This window comes from Platichthys flesus, chromosome 3 (genome assembly GCF_949316205.1).
Source record: "Platichthys flesus chromosome 3, fPlaFle2.1, whole genome shotgun sequence".
Taxonomy (NCBI): Eukaryota; Metazoa; Chordata; class Actinopteri; order Pleuronectiformes; family Pleuronectidae; genus Platichthys; species Platichthys flesus.
In genome coordinates this window covers 136474-156458 of record NC_084947.1, presented here as the reverse complement: position 1 = coordinate 156458, position 19985 = coordinate 136474, and the positions used below count along the sequence as shown (strand labels likewise).

At 45.3% G+C, this 19985-nt stretch overlaps 2 protein-coding genes across 4 annotated transcripts; one reads left to right on the top strand and one right to left on the bottom strand.

Moving 5' to 3' along the window:
• Positions 1–242: 242 nt before the first annotated feature.
• Positions 243–12505, bottom strand: LOC133934577 (fibrinogen C domain-containing protein 1-like). Of its 3 annotated transcripts, none has more exons than XM_062381182.1 (9): positions 12290–12505; positions 5073–5151; positions 3785–3897; positions 2939–3302; positions 2727–2859; positions 2508–2644; positions 2306–2402; positions 1054–1233; positions 243–971 (listed from the first exon to the last, which is right to left on the bottom strand). In XM_062381182.1, exons 2-9 carry the CDS (start codon positions 5148–5150, stop codon positions 709–711), a joined length of 1365 nt encoding a protein of 454 aa, XP_062237166.1. In that variant the 5' UTR covers position 5151; positions 12290–12505; the 3' UTR covers positions 243–708. The 3 variants fall into 3 exon arrangements, with proteins under 3 accessions (XP_062237166.1, XP_062237163.1, XP_062237164.1); XM_062381179.1 differs by lacking the exon at positions 12290–12505 and adding an exon at positions 6303–7529; XM_062381180.1 differs by lacking the exon at positions 12290–12505 and having other exon boundaries at positions 5073–5870.
• Positions 10932–19923, top strand: LOC133934639 (regulator of G-protein signaling 3-like). Its single transcript, XM_062381185.1, has 17 exons — positions 10932–11495; positions 12863–12944; positions 13059–13164; positions 13292–13388; positions 13473–13718; positions 14048–14087; positions 14176–14429; positions 15799–15882; positions 15984–16095; positions 16181–16341; positions 16577–17102; positions 17212–17417; positions 18029–18075; positions 18151–18249; positions 18760–18821; positions 18919–19079; positions 19185–19923. The coding sequence occupies exons 1-17, from the start codon at positions 11439–11441 to the stop codon at positions 19377–19379; spliced, it is 2535 nt and encodes an 844-aa protein (XP_062237169.1). The 5' UTR covers positions 10932–11438; the 3' UTR covers positions 19380–19923.
• Positions 19924–19985: the final 62 nt, after the last annotated feature.

Sequence of the window (19985 nt, the reverse complement as noted above, 5' to 3'; positions counted from 1 at the left end):
AGACAGACAGACAGACAGACAGACAGACGGATGGATGGAGATCTGCTCAAAAAAAGGCCCCTGGAATATTTTCTGCAGCAGTTGAAACCGGAACCTGTCAGAACCTGGTCAGGTGTCATATATTTATCTTTAACAGTGTTTACTAAAAAATAACGTTATGTGTCACTGTGTGAAGAACCTTGTGATGCTGTTTAGATTTAAACAAATAAAACTGAACTGAATAAAGACAATACAATATGACGAAATATGAAGCTGAAAGTTTAATCTGAAAACAGCTCTACCTGCTGGACAAACTTCTTTGAACAAAACGGGTTCGAATTTTTACAGAAAAGATCAGGGAATAAATAAATTCAGTGTTTTAACACAAATGATTTTTACAAGGATAATGAATAATAAATACGACAGAGTGTTGGAATAATATGAGAAAAATACAAAATAACTTTCTCTCTGGAGTTCCACTTCTTCTGAACCCAAACTCTTGACAATCTGATTGTTTCTGGAGAAATTATGAAACTTCTTAGAAGATCAACTGAAACAATTGTTACATTCGCAGTCAACAACTTTATTCTCAAACAATTACAACTTTAGCTGTCTTTAAAGTGTTTCTAATCCTCCATCATCAGTTAAACATTAACCCACAGGTTTGTCGCGAGTCAGAGTCCAGGTTCAAGACTCGGAGGTGAGAGAGTCCAGGTTCAGGGTCAGAGTTCAGGACTCTGGTCTGGCATTGGGCCGGATCTTCATCTCGGTGAAGCGGAGCGAGTACTGCCAGCCCGTCCAGCTCGACCACTCCACACCGTCAGCGTAGGAGGTGTGGCCTCCTCTCAGGTATTGGCCGTTCAGGTTGGAGGTGTGACAGTTACGGTACCACCACGCCCCCTGGTAGTACGCTGCACAGTTGTTCTCCGACTGGTCCTGGTCCCTGTCTTTGGTGGTGAACCGCATTCCAGAGTGCTTCAGGAGGGCGTCACCTGGAGAGGTCAGAGGTCATCTGTTGGTTCTGTAGTACAGTGTGCAGTACAATGTGTAGTAGTAGTGCAGTAGTAGAAGTACCTGCTGTTCCAGAGAACTGGTCGACGGTCAGCGGGTATCCGTCCTCCTCTGGATTCACTGAGTCTCGACCGACAGAAAAATCGGCGTAACGAGCGAACGCGGTGGCGTTATCAAAGTCAGCCATGTCGATACGTAACTCTACACCACCTGACCTGGTGAGGGAGTAGATCCTCTGTAGACCTGAGAGACAGACAGTTGGAGAGACAGACAGGTAGACAGACAGATAGACCGTCATGAGCTCCTCATCTTTTTGTTTTAATTTACACTAATTTAACTAGTTCACTTAGTTAACCAGTAAACTTAGCAGGGCCATACCTCAACAACACCTCTCCCTACCTGTAAATCAATGACCTGGTCAACCACCCTGCTCTGTTGGATTCTGTTCAAGTGTAGCACGACCACTTCTCTTTCAGTCAGGATTTAGAATCATCACACGTAGAAACTGCTGTTAAAAGTTACTAACGTCCTTTCATGGCCTCAGATAATGGACTTGTCTCTACACTGGATCTTAGTGCAGCACCTGACACCGTAGATGTGCTGATGTGGATCAGTGTAAGACTTTATTATCAGGACGTCCCAGTGAGTCTGTGAGAAGCCTCCAGTTGGTCCAAGATGCTGCAGCACAAGAGCTGACAGGAAGGAGGAGAGATCATCTCACTGCTCTTCTCTGCACTGGCTCCCGTTGAAACTCTGAGTATCAACATCCTGCTCCTCACATGTAAAGTCCTTAACAATCAAACCCTTCATATATCAAGGAGCTCATAACACTGTATTGTTCTCATATTCTTTATTTCTTTCTTTACTTTTCTTTTGGCCTGTATTTTTTGGATAGGATAGAGAGCCAGCTGTGAAGGGGGGCACAGAGAGGACATGCAGCAAAGGGCCGTGGGAGGAATCAAACCTTTGGAGCTCTTCCTCCTCCGACCCCTGGTCCACCGTGAACGCGACCCAATGTACTACTCTACCAGAGTCGAATGGAGAGGGAGGCGGGGAATCAATGGGGGAGCCCAATCCCAGTAACAACTAGAGAAGCGTGGCTTTCACGGTCAAACCCAGTTAGGGAGAACAACTCACGGTTTTCCATGTAACTTTAATACTTGCTGCTGGGTGGTTGATCTACAGGTCGCTCTGTAGTGTGACAAACGATTTGTTTTTGCTTTATAAAGTCTTAAAACATCATTGATAATCATCCATCTGCTCAGTTATTCTATCAGTAAGTGTGTACATGTGTGTACGTGTGTGTGTGTCCCACCCAGCCAATGTTCTCCTGTTGTTTGTCCGAAGCCGTCTCTGTATGCGTCCCAGCCTCTGAAGAAGTTCACGGAGCCATCCTGCCTCCTCTGGATCACCTGCACACACACACACACAGATTCAGCCAGTGAAACCAGTTTCCTTCTCTCAGTTCATTTGGTGACCAGCAGAAGGCGCTGCTCTTTGTCTCTGTGTGTGTTTACCGTCCACCCTCCTCCGTCAGTTGTCATGTCACAGTAGACCATGAAGCCGTCGGGGTCATGTGTCGGAAAAACAGAATAAACTCCGTCCTGAGAGACGCCCGACGCCATGACATCACTGCAGTCTCTGGGTCTGACCGCTAAGGGTGAGAGAGCATCACGGTGAGAGAAAGAGAGAGAGGGTTCTGCAGGAGGAGTTGTAGTTGTTGTGTAGTTGTGTACCTCTGTCGTCATTGTGTCTGTGCAGCTCTGCCTTCAGTCTCCTCAGACTCTCAGTGTCCCTCTGCAGGCTGAGCAGAGAATCACTGACACCTGTTGTTATCGTGGACATACCTGAGTGAACGTCCGTCAGCACCTGCAGGGGGGGGGGGGGGGGACATTGACCTGAGGCTTTTATTTTGTACATTTTGAGACTTCCTGGTTCCAGGACTCACCTGCAGGACGCGGCTCTGCTCGCTCTGCAGTCCGTCCAGGCGCTGGTCCAGAACTCCTTGACCTCTTTTCAGGGAATCAGCCTCCACCCTCAGGTTGTGGGCGTGGCCTGATAACACCTTCAGCTCCTCGGCTAGCTTCTGGACCGGTCCTATGTCCTGCCAGTCGTCTGCGTTGTGATTGGTCAGGGCTCGTAGCACAGAGCTTTGCAGTGCTTCCCACCGCAGGAGGCTCTCACTGTAGTCCGGACAGTTGGGGTCCAGGAAGATACTGATTGGTTCTCCTGCTGTGACACGTGACACTGTCACCAGGGCGCCAGACTCTTTGGAATTGGTTGAAATCACAGGTGAGGAGGAGACTCCGCCCCTGTTGACATGGCAACATTGAACCAGGTGAGACAGAGAGACAGACGGGCAGAGGGACAGACAGGGAGAGGGACAGACAGGCAGAGGGACAGACAGGGAGAGGGACAGACAGGTAGAGGGACAGACAGGGAGAGGGACAGACAGGGAGAGGGACAGACAGGGAGAGGGACAGACAGGCAGGGAGACAGACGGGCAGAGAGACAGACGGGCAGAGAGACAGACGGGCAGAGAGACAGACAGGCAGAGAGACAGACGGACAGATGGACAGACAGGGAGAGGGACAGACAGGCAGAGGGACAGACAGGGAGAGGGACAGACAGGTAGAGGGACAGACAGGGAGAGGGACAGACAGGGAGAGGGACAGACAGGCAGGGAGACAGACGGGCAGAGAGACAGACAGGCAGAGGGACAGACAGGCAGAGGGACAGACGGGCAGAGAGACAGACGGGCAGAGGGACAGACAGGCAGAGGGACAGGTGTTACCTGCTGATGAACGGGAGAGGAAACTGGTTCAGGTACAGGATGGTGACTGTCGCTGTGACGATGGCTGCTGTGACCATCAACACGATGATGGACCACAACAGGAAGCTGCAGCACTGAACACACACACACACACACACACACACACACACACACACACACACATTTCAACAGAATCATTACAGTTTGATTTTCATATGATTTCTACTTGAAATTGACTTTTCATCTTTTTAGATTAACTTTGAGTTCAAGTTGTTTGTAAATTCAGATTTAATCTGTGAAGTGAACGGCTGCAGCAGATTAGAGACACGTGTAAATCAAACAGTTTAACTTTAGATTAACAGATTAGCTCAGTGTCGTCTGCTCCACCTCTCTCTCTCTGTTTCTCTGTCTCTCTCTGTCTCTCTCTGTTTCTCTGTCTCTCTCTGTCTCTCTCTTTCTCTCTCTCTCTGTAGGTCTCTCTCTTTCTCTCTCTCTCTCTATGTCTCTCTCTGTCTCTCTCTGTCTCTCTCTCTCTCTCTCTCTCTCTCGGACTCTGTCTCTGACCAATCACTGTTATCATCTTTTACAACATTCGTGACACAACCAGACTACCACAGTACTACAGTACCACAGTACTACAGTACCACAGTACCACAGTACCACAATACCACAGTACCACAGTACCACCGTACCACAGTACTACAATACCACAGTACCAAAGTACCACAGTACTACAGTACCACAGTACCACAGTACTACAGTACTACAGTACCACAGTACCACCGTACCACAGTACTAGTACTAGTACTAGTACATCATCATATCATCAGTACTATTACCATCATCTGCCACTGCACCTTATCTACCTATTTATCTTGTGTTTCTGTTTTTATTCTTTCTACTGCAATATTTTATATTTTATTGTATTCAAATGAACCGGCTGCTATGACGACTTAATTTCCCTTCGGGGATGAATAAAGTAATCTATCAATCTAGGGTTAGGGTTATCTATCTACTACAGTACCACAGTACCACAGTACTACAGTACCACAGTACCTCAGTACTCCAGTACCACAGTACCTCAGTTTGATCCAGACCCTGACCACCAAGGTTCCTCAGTTCTCTCAAACTGCAGCTTGATGCAGCACCTTTTAGTTAAACTGTTGATGAGCTCATTACTTCCTGGGTTCTTGGAGAGAACTCATGACCTAAGCAGAAAGTTTGGTTGCTGTCCATAACATTAAAACGCTGATCATGAACCATGACCATCACACCTTGGGTTCACCACACAGCACCTGCTGGGGCTCACCTTGTGTCTGTTCGGCCGCTTGCTGTCGAGCTCTGAACTGCTGTTGTTCATGATGGTCCATCGATCGTTCACCATCATCCTGAAACACAAACAGGCTCATTATCCTCTTCATCACGATGGAGTCTTATTCCACAGTCGGATCCTGCTCAGCTCAACTATCCCAGGATTCATAGTGCTTCACTGTAAAACCGACTTTCAAAGAGATAATGGCAAACACCAAAATGTCAGATGTTTACACTTTAAATGTATCAAGCTTCCACTCAACTAAACAACCAACAATACACATGATAAAAAATCAAGGGACATTAAAACATTCATGTTTGAACCTCTTCAATTAACCCTTGAACCTGAACTTCTGAAGTGGACATTTTGAATCTCAGAAACCTTAAAGAACCTTTCTGCAGAGAACCAGAGAACCTCCACATCCCATCTCCTGAGGTTCTTCGTAAGACGATGACAGAACACGTGAAGAACTTAACCTGTTTACTGTCTGAAGTAACGTGCAGCAGCTGGTCGTCAGTTCTCTGAGACTCTGAGTGTCTGTGTCTGTCAGCATCACTTTAATCTTACTGCTTAACACATAGGGTTAGAGTTAGAGACTTTAAACACCTCATCACAGTCCAACGTCCCGTTCTGAAACCTCTGATTCTAAAACATCAGATTCTAAAACATCAGATTCTAAAACATCAGATTCTAAAACCTCTGATTCTAAAACATCAGATTCTAAAACTGTGATCAGTTCTTAACCAACCAAAAGTTGATTTATTGAGAATCTAAGCTGATTCAAACTAAACAGTTATTTTACAAACAATTTCAATGTGCGTATCGGGTTAAACTTTATTTCAAAGCTTAACTTGTTGTCTGTGTCTTATAATCACATAAAACATTAATCATTCAACTGTTTATTAATGTTAGTTATAACATGTTAGAGTTGGTTATAACGGTTTAGATGGGGTCAGGGTTAGTTATAAAGTATAAAAAAAAAACAAGAGGAAATATATATATATTTCTATATATATATATATATATATTCTTGCTCTTTCAAATATCAGAAGTTATTTCAACTTGTTATTTTTTCAAACATATGTTTTCTAACAATCATATATAAATAAATCATTTAAATCACATGCATGAATCAAACCTCCAAAACATGAAGCATGTTATTGCTTTTAAATAAAACTCAGACAGGACGTCTGAGAGATCACTGATATCAACGATCGATTAAATTACCTGTCTGTCTTCAGGATCAACACGACCTCTGACGATGATAAAGATCCCAATTGAAAATGTATTTTCAAGTTAAAGCTTCATGACAAGTCGAGACCATCTGCTCTGCAGCAGGCGAGACACTGAGACACAGAGCGAGCGGCAGGCTGGTAATCTGATCAGATTTAGTTCACAGTCTGTCACGGTGTTCAGAGTCACATGCCAACAACATGTTAACGCACAAGTTAAAAACAAGCTGACAACATGTAGTTCAACACGCTAACATCTCGATAACACATGGACTATGATGACAACCAGACTTCTTGATACACAACATGTCTCCTCACATCTTGTACCATCAGGAACTCCTCAGTTCATCAGCTCCATAACACATGACGTATAAACACTTTACACATGAAGTTACAAACTGGTTCTTCTCATGTAGTGAATCCTGTTGTTGTGTTGTTGTGTTCAGTTCCATCAGCATGTGTGTGTCCTGGGAGAGGATCCTCACATGGGACTGAGCTTCATTCACTGATCACTAAGTTTCTGTTTGACTCGTGTTGAGTTCAGAACAGGAAGTTGATCCTTCTGAACATCCATCCAGGTGCATCTTGGTCTCTTAGTCAGGGGAGGAAGGGTCCTCAAGTCCTTGTGGACCCTTCCTCATCCTTTGATTATTTGATTATTTACATTTACATTTTGAAAATAAAGTTTAACGTCTGATTGAACTCAATTCATGGTTGGCGTCCTCATTTACGATCTGGTTACAAGGTTGAGCCAGATTTTCATCTTCTATTTGTTGCCATAACACTAACAACATGTAGTGTAAAATGTTAGTAACATGCTAAGAACAGGTTCATGTACATGCTAAAAATACAATATCAGCATGTAGTTCAATACTTTAAAAACACAGCTGAGGGTTTCAAACACATTAAGATACAGGTGGACAGAGAGAGAGAGAGAGAGTGACAGGCAGACAGACAGAGGGAGAGAGAGAGAGTGACAGGCAGACAGACAGAGGGAGGGAGAGAGTGACAGGCAGGCAGGAAGAGGGAGAGAGAGAGTGACAGGCAGACAGACAGAGGGAGGGAGAGAGAGAGATAGAGAGACAGACAGAGGGAGGGAGAGAGTGACAGGCAGACAGACAGAGGGAGAGAGAGAGAGTGGCAGGCAGACAGACAGAGGGAGGGAGAGAGAGAGATAGAGAGACAGACAGAGGGAGGGAGAAAGAGAAACAGACAGAGGGGGGAGAGAGAGAGCAACAGGCAGACAGAGGGAGAGAGGGAGAGACAGCCAGACAGACAGACAGAGAGAGAGAGAGAGAGAGAGAGAGAGAGAGAGAGAGAGAGAGAGAGAGAGAGAGAGAGAAAGAGAGAGAGACAGAAAGGCAGGGATAGAGATAGAGACAGCTTTGTCTCACCCGTCTCTCACCTTTGTGTGAACTTTGTCTCTCCTGTCTCTCCTGTCTCTCCCCTCAGGGGCAGTCAGCTGATCGGCTGTATGAGCTTTGTGATTGGCTCCATGCAGGTTAAACTATTCATCTATGTCAATCAAACTGTATCTGTTGGACAGGCTGACATCACAGCAGATCTGACCAATGGGAGGTCACATAATGACGTCATTACATCTCTACCAATGTTTTACTATTGATTCATCTGAAGATTAATATCAATCCTTTGATTCTTTGGTGTAGTTAAAATCATTGAAATAACAAAATTAAACAAATAAAGTAGAAGTAGCAAACTTTTTTTTATTGATAATAAATATTTATATTAACATATAAACATCAATACACAAACGCTAACATGTTAGCATCACTAGCTCTAACAGAAGGCCATAGGACACACACACACATGCACACACACACACTTTCCCGTATGTGAATCTATATGTTTTGTCTATTTATAGGGATGGGGAGAGAGGGGCGAACGAGCAGTGGATATATATTAACACTGACTCCTGCTCTCTCTCTCCCAAGGGGTCCAAACCGTTACCATGGTGATGAGAAGCTGCCTGGTAACCATGTGACCCTCACAATACCTAAACCCCCCCATCCCCTCTGACATCACACTGAGATCTGACACTCGTTCGCCCCGACCTACATAACACAGAGGAGAGAGACAAGAGAGAGAGAGGACACAAAACGTCTTAGCAGCAGCTCGTAGAACTAGAACAAACAGAACCACAGACCGGGACCACAGACCAGGACCACGGACCAGGACCACGGACCAGGACCACGGACCAGGACCACGGACCAGGACCAAGGACCAGGGGACCCAGCATAACAAGAACCACAAGAACAAACAGAACCACAGACCGGGACCACAGACCAGGACCACGGACCAGGACCACGGACCAGGACCACGGACCAGGACCACGGACCAGGACCAAGGACCAGGGGACCCAGCATAACAAGAACCACAAGAACAAACAGAACCACAGACCGGGACCACAGACCAGGACCAAGGACCAGGACCACGGACCAGGACCAAGGACCAGGGGACCCAGCATAACAAGAACCACAAGAACAAACAGAACCACTGACCAGGTTTTGGACCTGACAAGGATTTTAGATCTAATTTAATTTGGTTTGTCCTAAGGAGTCAAATCTGTGGTCTTCTGAGTCCTGATGGTTCAAAGGTTTAAAGGTTTGAATTAACTCGTCTCGATCGTCTTTCTGCAACCCAGATATTTTCTAAGACACAGACCACCTGTCTCTCTGTCTGGTCTAGAAAGACCTGGTTTGCTCTGGTCTGGTTTGGTCCAGTCGGGTCTGGATTGGTCTGGTCTTGTAGGATCTAGGCTGGTCTGGGGACAGTCAGGATGTTCTGGAAGAACACAGCATGGTCTTGGGACGATGCAGCAGGTGAAGACGGTTATCTTCTTGACCTCAGGAAGACTCCAGACACTACCTCAGATAATGACCTGAGCCACATCACCACCGCCGCCACAACCAGCAGCACATCCACCGCTGGACTCAAAGACCTGACTGAACACAGCTCGACCTGCAGCCCCCCCCTCAGGCTCGACAGTTTCAACTCCTGCTCCGGTCCAACTAACATCTCCACACTCTTCACCAACCATCTCCTCACAAGCAGCAGCAGTGCTCAGCGACTGATGGTGAGTCAGCCCCCCCCACGTTCATCCGACACAAACATCTACAGGAACAAGACTCAGGACTGGACCTGGTGTTAGACCAGGGGTGGAACAGATGTGACCTATGATGGATTTTATGCAGACGATGGTTCAGGTGAAAATCTGTTAACTAATCCTGTAACAATATCAACCTGCCAGCCAATCAGATCAGAGATATGGTGACCCCCCCCCCTACACACACACGCACACACTGTTTGTGATTTAATGTTTTTTCATCAAAGATTCACATGTTATGAATTATAGAGTGAAGCTGCTTCCCCAGCACATACAGTACTACACAAACATACTACACACATATCACACATATCACACACACACACAACCACACACACACGCACACACGCACACACACACACACACATTCACATACAGACACACAAATGCTACACACACACACAAATATTATGAGCTCTTTAAAGGACAGTTCATTGAAAAATGTAAATTCATCATCTCCTCAGCACCATGATGGGGGGGGGGGGGGGTGAACACTTCTGGAGTTTCAGGGGTAAACTGAGTTAGAGCAGATCTAACTCAACTGAAGTAACTGGTGATCAACAACAGATACAAACATAACATGCCTCCATTCTGCTCCTGAGTAAACTCCTGATATCGTCCTACGAGGTGCATTCAGGGGCCGACGGACGTGCTGAAGTCCACTAGCCTAGCCAACTCAAACCACTTCACCCCCCTCCATCATAGTGGTGACTGAAGTTTCATCCCTTTAAGGTGTGATGTTGCCATATTAATAATGTAGGTGAGGAGGAGGATTTTAAATTCTATTCTAGATTTAACTGGAAGCCAGTGTAGTGATGCTAACACAGGAGACATGTGGTCTCTGGTCCTGGCTGTCTTCAGGACACGTGCTGCAGCATTGAGGACAAACTGTAGAGTCTTTAACGACTTCCTGCTGGAGCCTGATAATAAGGAATTAGAATAATCACGTCTGGATGGAACAAAGACCTGGACTCGTTCTTCTGTGTCTTTTTGAGACATGTCAGATTTTTTGGATGTAGAAATGTGATTTGAATAAGAATCAATGGACAAATCAGGATCTAAGGAGACTCTGAGTTCCCAGATTACATTGTTCTGCTGTAATTGACGAAGTTAAACTGGGTGTCGTCCACAGGTCAAGTTTACAGAGTGTCTCCTGATAATGTTTCCTAGTTGAAGCATATGAATGCTGAATAAAACTGGGCCCAGCACAGAACCCTGAGGAACACCATGATTAACGTGCGCACAGATGACTCATTAACCCTAATCATTACTTAACAGAAATTGAAAATATCTGACGTTATGATGTCACATGATTATGAAATGATCACATATTATAATGAGATTAAAGACATAAACATGATCAGAATCGTATTATCGAGTATGATCCTATTCAGACCAAAGTAATGAGAACATACTATTCCTCACAAATGCAATGCATTAAGATTAAGATTAAGATTTGTTTATTTATACCAAACACATGCACAGACAGAATATTGCTTTTCATGAAAATGTCTCTGTTGATTCTATGATGCATGACGGACTCGCTCTCTCTCTCTCTCTCTGTGGCTGTGAGGGCGAGCAGGGCCAGATCCAGCACTGTGTGGGGAGCAGGAAGTGTGTGTCTTATCGCAGGGATCCATCCAGTGTTTTTGTGAGTCTGTTTGTGTGTGTGTGTGTTTCCTGCTATTCTTCTGCCTGTTGGTTCTCACACACACACACACACTGGAGTCTGAAGTATGAAACTTCACACACTCTGTGTCAGATGGAGTCAGATCTGGTTCTAGTTTTGAGACCAGACTTGGTTTTTGTTCTTTTTATATCACCACAAGTTTGAGACCTGGTTCTTGGTTTGATTGGGATTTTTGGACGGTCTGAATCTAAATTTGACCTGGATTCGGTCATGTGAAGTCTACATCTGGATCAGATCTGGTTTTAGACCCAGTCCTGTTTTAGATCTGGACCTGGATCACATGTTGACAGATCTGCAGGATTAGAACCAGAGACCTTATGATGCACACGATCCACCGTCTGTGTCGAATCTGCATCGGACAGAACCTTCCTCAGGTGTGTGTATGTGTGTGTTTTTGTGTATCTGTGTCTGGCATGTGTAGGTGTATATTTGTATGTGTTTTAACGCATATGTTTGTGTATTTTCACGTTGATTTGTTCAGTTTTTTATTGAGATGATTTAGACGACAAACTTGGGATCATGTGTTTAGTTATTAATAGATGGAGTTGGATCCTGAATCCAGATCCAGACTGTGAGCTTGTGTTGGACTGAGTTCACACATTGTGTTTTTCATTGTGTTTAAATGCAGCCTCAGAAACTGTGGAATCAAACAAACACTAAGTGAGTTCATGTGCTGATCAGGTCCTGATAACTACTGATGAGTGTGTATTAGATAGAGGGAGAGCCTGTCAGAGTGCTGGATGAAACAGAAACAGCTAGTGTGTATGAGTGTGTGTGTGTGTATGAGTGTGTGTGTGTGTGTGTGTGTGTGTGTGTGTGTGTGTGCAGCATGTGGTAAAACGGTGTCAAAAAACAAGAGTGGTTGTTACTCTCGCTGGAGTGAAGCCACTTCCGTTCATCATGTGAAACCTGACGCCTCAGTTCAGCGTTCACAAAAATATAAACCCTTCATGCATAACACTGTGTGTGAATATGTATCTGTGTGTGCGTGAGTGTATATGTGTGTGTTTGTGAGTTTGTGTGTGTATGTGTGTGTCTATTGGTATATGAATGTGAGTGTGTATGTGTGTCTGTGTGTCTGTGTGTGTGTCTGTCGTTAAACAAACTGTTCAAACAGTTTGTTTGATTCATGATGGTTTCTCTTTTGTCGTGTGCATGGTAACCTGACCTTCTGGTGGTAACCTGACCTTCTCCCCTGGTGGCACACGGTGGTTCTGCCTCAGTTCTTCTCAGGTTCTGTCTGCAGGCAGGTGAAGCTGTTGGTTGTAAACCGGCTCAGGGCAGAGACCAGGTTCTGTCCGACCCGATCCAGTAGAGAACAATAGTGTTTAAATACCTTCGCCCCAGGGCTCGTCTCCTCCGGCTCAGTTTCATTTCTTCCTTCCAGTCTGCACTGAGGAACATTAAACCTCCTTTGTGTAGAGAAAAGTTTTGACCTTTTCCTTCGAGCGTCATGGAAACCAAAGCTGAGAGCAGCGCCACCTGCCAGACGGAGACGGCACTGCGGCACACACACAGGAACTAAACCTATTTCCTCATTTGATTCCTGCTTAATAATCAATACTTATTGATTGATTGTATTGAAAAGATGGACATGTTGATGAGATGAATGTATTGATTAGATGTGTTGACACTGTTTTGAAGCTTCTAGATGTTTCAGTTGTTCAGTTAAAAACTGCTTTACATTTTGTCCTGAGGGGGCGCTGTCTGAGCAGCTGACAGCTTCTTCCTGTTCTCTCAGGTGAACATCGTCCGAGGAACTGATGGATTCGGATTCACAATCTGCTCCGACTGTCCAGTTAGAGTCCAAGCTGTCGATCCTGGTGAGAACCACACAACTGAGCAGAGTCATGTGATCTACAGCTATTCTGATTGGCTCTCTGCAGTGTTCGGTTCTAAGTGGCGTCAGATTTAGTTGATGACCTGTTTGTCTCCAGGAGGTCCAGCTCATCGGTCTGGACTCCGTCAGGGAGACTTGGTCCTGCAGCTGAACGGACTTCCTGTGGAAACCTGGAAGTGTGTGGAACTCGCCCACACCATCAGGTAGCCCCGCCCCCGCATAGCCTGACCCTGCTGAAACCAACATTTATTATCTGACTTTTCGACTGATCAGGCCCCCCCCCCCGCTCTCTACCTGTCTTTCTGTCTTTATACCTGTCTGTCTTTTCAGGACTTGTCCGTCTCAGATAGTGTTGGTTGTGTGGAGAGGTTTACCTGACCTCATGGCAGGAAGTGAAGCTTTGCTCGGCCGACGGACACACAACACCGTGAGTCTTCCTGAATCTGCTGCAGACATAGCAGGCGTGAGAGTAAAGGTCGTCATGGTAAGCTGATCTTCGTCTGTCTCCTAGACGACAGGCATGTTGCCTCGCCCTGCCCACAGGAAGCAGGATCGCAGACCGGCTCAGAACTCCGTGGTCCGTGCCAGTCTTGCGGCTCTGGGTTCTCTGTGGAGGGACAGGAAGCACGAGAATGAGGAGGAAGAACAGGAAGTGACTGAGTACTCCTGCAGCAACACCACACTAAAGGGCACCCGTGTGACATCATCAAATGGAGACAATTACATCATCCTGTCACCTGTCAATCCAGGAGCACAAGTGAGTCTGAGCCAGGACGTAGAACATAGAACCTTCACTAGAATTAGAGCACTCTGTTTCCACTAGAACTTTGCAAAGAACCTTTCACCTGAACAAGCACATCACTGACAGAGAACCGCACAATAATCGAATGGTAGTATCTATCACTGAAACATAAATGATGGCCCTGGCCTCACCTAGAACCTCATCTAACCCAAAGGACAAAACTGAGAACTCGGTCAGACACAGAACCGAACCAGATAACTTCTTCTCTTCTTGCCATAGAAAAGTTCACACAGAAAAAGAATGTCAGTGAAAAGAACCATTCCCATGTTCCGTCTCTGTTTCAGAACCTGCTTCCAGTCTGTCATGACAGGAACGCGACAATCAGTACGTTCTCCGATCTAAATGTTGATTATCCTAAACATCGATCAATATATCAATTATTCATTCATATATTTGTGTCATTGATCACCAGGTCCTTTGTACCGGACTCACCCCAGCAGAGGTCAGAACCTTCTCCACGACCCTCGACCTGAGTCATCACATCAACTGTGTACAAGCCGCACTACCACCCTGCCCCGGCCCCTCTCCTCCTCTTCTTCGGCCACGCCCAATGATTATGGCAACTACCAGAACTGCACCATCGTCCAATCACATCTGCCGTGCTCTTCTTATGAAAGCTACATGACACTGGCACCAAAAACTCTCATCTTCCCCATCTTTGTCCAGGTCAGAACCTTGTACCTTTAACCAGTCAGAACCAGGCCTCATATCAGAACCAATGATCTTTAATTTCAACGTCTTTTTCTACATCGGAACCTCGAATCTCACACTGAACCGATCTAAAGCAGTTTTCAGACCTGACCTCGAGGTCAAATCCAGAATTGTGTTTTCCAGCTGAACAACCCAGCAGCAGGTGTTCTGCACTGACTCGTTCACAACAGCATCAGATCCTCCTCATTGTTCCTGTGAGAGGTGGAGCAGCCGGGTGCAGAAGACTCAGACAGGAAGTGACCTGTTAACTCTGTCATGTGATAGAAGCGTCATCACGCCACTTGCTCGCAGTTAATCCTGCAAAAAATCTCCTGCTGTGTTCACAAATCGGATTGTTCCAACTTTCTGTGGACTTTATCCCAGAGGCATCGAACGTCTGCAGATAAACCAGAGGCTCGCAATCAGACATTTGAGTTCAGTGCATGTTTCAAATCAGCTTAATGGAGATTATATCCTACATTATCTTAGTCATCCTGGAACCTCGAAAGGTACAGAGAACTTAAAGCTAACATGGAGCTCAATAATAAAATATTAGAAATAAAAACCCAGATTGAACCTTAAATATAATCCCAAAATGTAATCTTAGAAACAAAAACTGCTTTGTGTTTATGTCTTGTAGATCAGAAATTAGAAATAGTTCAAGAGGATTTCATCTGATTAAGGGCATACATCATAACCTCTACCCTGACCTAGAACTGACAATTCATTATTAGAGAATCTGTTTTAGGGTCTGAGCACAGAATGACATTCTAGATCACTAACTATCTAAACTGGAACATAAACTATGACATCCTAAAGCAGAATCAAAAGCAGAAACAAAGCTTGAACCTTCTTTTTCATCTTCATTTTTCAGGAACCTTTGAGTTATAAACTCAGTCAGAGGCTGAAGAAATGTAGAGTAATGAATGAACACTTAATTTACACTCATAGCCTTACACTCTTAGTTCGGACCCCAAAAATGAGACTGAACACGGGGGGAGATAAATAAAGAGTTTATTGGAATGGAACGAGTGCAGAGCACATGGAGGGAAACGGCTCTGAACTGCGACACAGTGGACAAACGGAAAATCAACTCTGAAGATTTCACAAGGAACAAACATGTAGAGCGACCACCGAACGAGACGTAAACCTACATCAAAACCAAAACAAGCATCTGTTCAACAACAACTCAACATCATCACCCTGAAGTCAAATATATAACCTAATGTAGAACAGTTAGAACCACACCTTTGAGCTGTAAATTCAGTTACACTCAGGATTTCTTGTGGATTGATGTTTGAATTGTAATTGTTGTATTTTCTGCTCTTGTTCTTGTTGACCTCAGCCTCTTGATCTCTGCAGCGCCGACAGAACCTTACTGATGTCAGAGGAAATCATTCTACACCAAGCTAGGCTGCTGCCTGCAAAGGTAACAGCTCACAGTACAGCTAACAGTTCTCAAAGTCACAAGGACTCAAGAGGCAGCGTGTGTGTCACTACATTGTGTACGTGTGTGTGTGTGTGTTTCAGGTGACAGTGTTGATCTACAACGACCTGCTGCTGTTAACCAGAGAGGACGAGGTCGGCCGCTGTAACGTCCTCCAGAGTCCAGTGTTCCTGAACACACTGCAGCTCAGAGAGGGTAAGAATGTTGTATTATTGTGGTGTTTTTGTGTTACTAATGTGTTTTGTCATTGTGATATTGTGTTGTTGTTGCTGTGTTGTAGTGTCGTCAGAGCCCCTCCTCATCCACCTGGTGCAGTCGTCTCAGACGTGTTTTCATTTCGCCTTCATACTCGAGTGTTTCAGCATCGACCAAAAGATCCGAATCCGTCTCTGCCTCCACGACAACATCCACCAGCAGCTGGTCCACTCAGAAAGTCACCAGGTACAGATATCTGTGACCTACCACCTCTTATTTTTTAAAGGTTTCACCTTCCAAGGAAGGATCTATATTGTTATATAGGTCTATAGAAATCAAATTTAAGTGTGTCCTCTGTAAAATCTGTGTCCTCTGTGTCCTCTGTATCTCTGCGTCCCCTGTGACCTCTATGACCCCTGTGACCTCTATGACCCCTGTGTCCTCTGTGTCCTCTGTGACCCCCTCCCATCCTCCCCCTCAGCTCTCGCACCTCCCCTCAGATTTCGGTCTTCTCTCTCTTCATCAGTCGGACCTCCTCTATCGTTCGTCCTCTCCTTTCTCCTCAACTGACCCTCCCCTGCTCCCCCCCTCTTCCCCCTACTTACCCCTCTGTGACATCCCCCCCTCCCTCTCTCCACCCTCCCCCAGCTCCTCCTCCACTCCTCCTCCTCCCTCCTTCACCCCCTCACCTCCCTCCAGGACGATCAATGGCCTGCCTCACTCCCCCCCCCTTTCCTTTCCCTCCTCCTCCACCAGGAGTCCAGTGTGGAAGGAGAGAGGGAGAGCGGACGAAGACGAGAGGAGGAAGAGGAGGAGGGAGGAGGAGGAAGATGAGGACGTGGAAGAGCGGCAGCAGGGGGAGGGGGAGAGTGCCTCTGAAACATCGGAGAGTGTGGGAGGGGGGGGGCTCCTGCTGAGCCCTGCCCAACTCTGCTCAGAGGAGGAGGAACAAAATGAGGAGAGACACGAAAAAGTAGTGGAGTTCGACTCCGCCCACAGAGCTGCAGGTAAGTCAGCTGATGAGTCACAGTGACGTCATCAGTGATGTCATCAGTGACGTCACACATTGATTAGTCATCTCTTTCCTGATTGATTGATCGATTGATTATTGCTCAGTTCTACGTCGCTCGCTCTCGGAGGGTTCACTGCTGCGGGACCCTCCATCCCCCCACTTCCTATCGGACAGCGCCATCTACCAACTCACCTGCCCTTTGACCTCTGACCCAGACCCCCTCCCCACCTCCCCCTGCACTCTGAGGAAACAGCTGACCAGTGAGGGGGGGACGCTGCACCAAATTCTACTACTGCTCAACAGCAACAAGGTAGAGTTTCAGTCGGTCGAGTCCAACCCCAGAGCAGATCAGACGGGGGGGTCTCAGTTATAAACGGGCCTGAAACGCTGAGGATCCACTGATGTGAGGGAATCGGTCCGATGCTCTAAATAAATAAATACTGACGTGACTCTGGAGCGTGAAGCTGCGTGATGGAAGCAGGTGAATGGATGAGATGATCAGCTGATCTAGATTCTATAGATCTGTGATCTCTGAGCTGAACTGAGTCCAGTATTAGATCGACTGACGGAACCGAACCATCCCGGGTCAAACACAAGCTTATAAATATAATTCAGCTAAAGTCTATAGATTGAGGACATGACATCTGTCTCTGAATTTAATAATCCTGCAGTTTGGAGAATTAAAACATGAGATACAACAAGTTCCCTCACATTCTGACACTGTGTGTCTTTGGCTCCACCTTTGAATTTGATTCTTATTTCAGACTAACCCTAACCCTAACTTTTGTGCACACGTACACTTTAGTATGAATCTTGTGCTCTGTTTTTTATAAATGAGACCCCTGAACCAGATTGAGTCTGATACAACCTGATAGAACCTGTTCTATCAGAGTCTGACCTTCTGTTGTTTTGTTTGTTCAGGACTCTGAGTTCAGGAACCTTCACCTAACGAACAAGACTGAGAGTCTGTACGTAAACACACACTTTGTTTTTGTTTTTGTTTACACTTCCTGTTTGCCTCACTTGTTGACTGGTCTCTTCAGAGATCCGGGTTTTCGGTGGAATCGGTCGTTTCTACGGCTTCCAGAAAACTGTCCCCGTTTCCCTGGAAACAGCTTGGAGAAAGCTCTTAGAAACAACAGGTAGGAACATTCTAACCCTAACCCACTCCCAGATGAAACCATGGACGAGCAACGCCTCCTGGACTCTAAAACCTGGTCCCTGTTCAAAGCCTAACCCTAACCCAACCAATCAAGATCTCTTTCTGAGATTCAGATGAACTTCACTTAAATATCCCAGTCTGGATCAGTGGTCACATGACGCTGGTTTTACTAACAAGACGAGTGGAAGTGAAGAAGCCTCTTGACTAGAAAAGATAGAATCACATGATGTAGACACACCAGAGGCAACAAAAGTACTCTTTGCTTTTCTTTACTTAAGTAAAAGTACAAAGACTTGTGTAAAAAAAGAGGCGTGCTGTCAGAAGGTAAATCTGGAAACTATCAGTCCTCCAAATAAATATTTATGAATTAGGGTCTATTACGTTTGATCTCTTATCTCAAACTTTACCTGGAGCAGGTTAGCGGCTCAGCTTTATGTGAGTCCATTGGATCTTTACAGTTTCATATGTCTGAGGTGCGTTTGTTTTTCAGACCATCTCCAGGGGAAGTGCTGAGGTGGGCAGAGAGTCTGGAGGCTCTGCTGACCAATCAGTGTAAGGCATTCTAATTCCTCTTTGTCAGTGAGGGGAGGTGCCTGAACAATGACAGTGTGTTCCTATTGGTTGAACAGTCTCTTTTTCCGTTGGTTAGATGGTCTGGCAGTGTTCCGGCACTTCTTGAGGTCAGAGTTCAGCGAGGAAAATCTGGATTTCTGGTTGGCTGTAGAGAGATTCAAAAGGATACGCCCCCTCATGGCTGTCAGAGCTATGAAAATCTATGAGGAGTTTATTTCTACCACTGCAGCAAGACAGGTACCTTCTGTCTGTCTGTCTGTCTGTCTGTCTGTCTGTCTGTCTGTCTGTCTGTCTGTCTATCCTGTGATTGGTCATGTGATTTTCCCTTACCTCTGTTTCTAGGTCAACTTGGACTCAACTGTCAGAGAATCGACCAATCAAAGCCTGCTTCTCGGAGTTAACTCCGCCTCCTTCCAGTTGGCCCAGGATCAGATTTTCGGCCTAATGGAGACTGACAGTTACCCACGATTCCTACAGTCCCACCTTTATGCCCAGTTGGCCAATCATAGCGGAGCTGGGTTTGTCAGTCAATCATGAGAGAAACAGGAGTTGGATCAAAGTGAAGAGGGAACTGATCTCATTCAAAGTTTAGATCTTATGATCTGATTGGCTGTAGGGTTTTCTAATATATTCAGAAACAAAACAATAGAAGACCTTATCTATCCAGGTGCATGATGGTAACTGTAGGCTACATATTGTTGCTCTGACTTCAAGTTCTGTTATTTTTTAGATGTGAATATAAACATTCATGTTCCCAGCTGATCCTGTAGCCACATGACCAGATGCAGAGCTACTGGCATATTCAAGTTAGCAGTAGAGGATTATATACCATATATATATTTAGGTCAACACTATATAATGTCTTCTGTGTAGAGGACTATATGCTATATATTTTTCATATATTTTCTCTGCATCGGTTAATTTTCACAGGAGGATCACTAACAACAACACAAAACAACAACGTAGCTCTTTGTAAAATCCCACAGTGAATTTTAAATGTTTATTATACTCTAGTGTTAAAACTTAACTCAGTTAAAAACACGTTGAATTTTTAAATGTAGAAATAAACACGTTTGTGTCAGGTTGTGATGTTCTGCTCTTATTCACATTTATACAAACCTTCTATACTGCAATGCATGATGG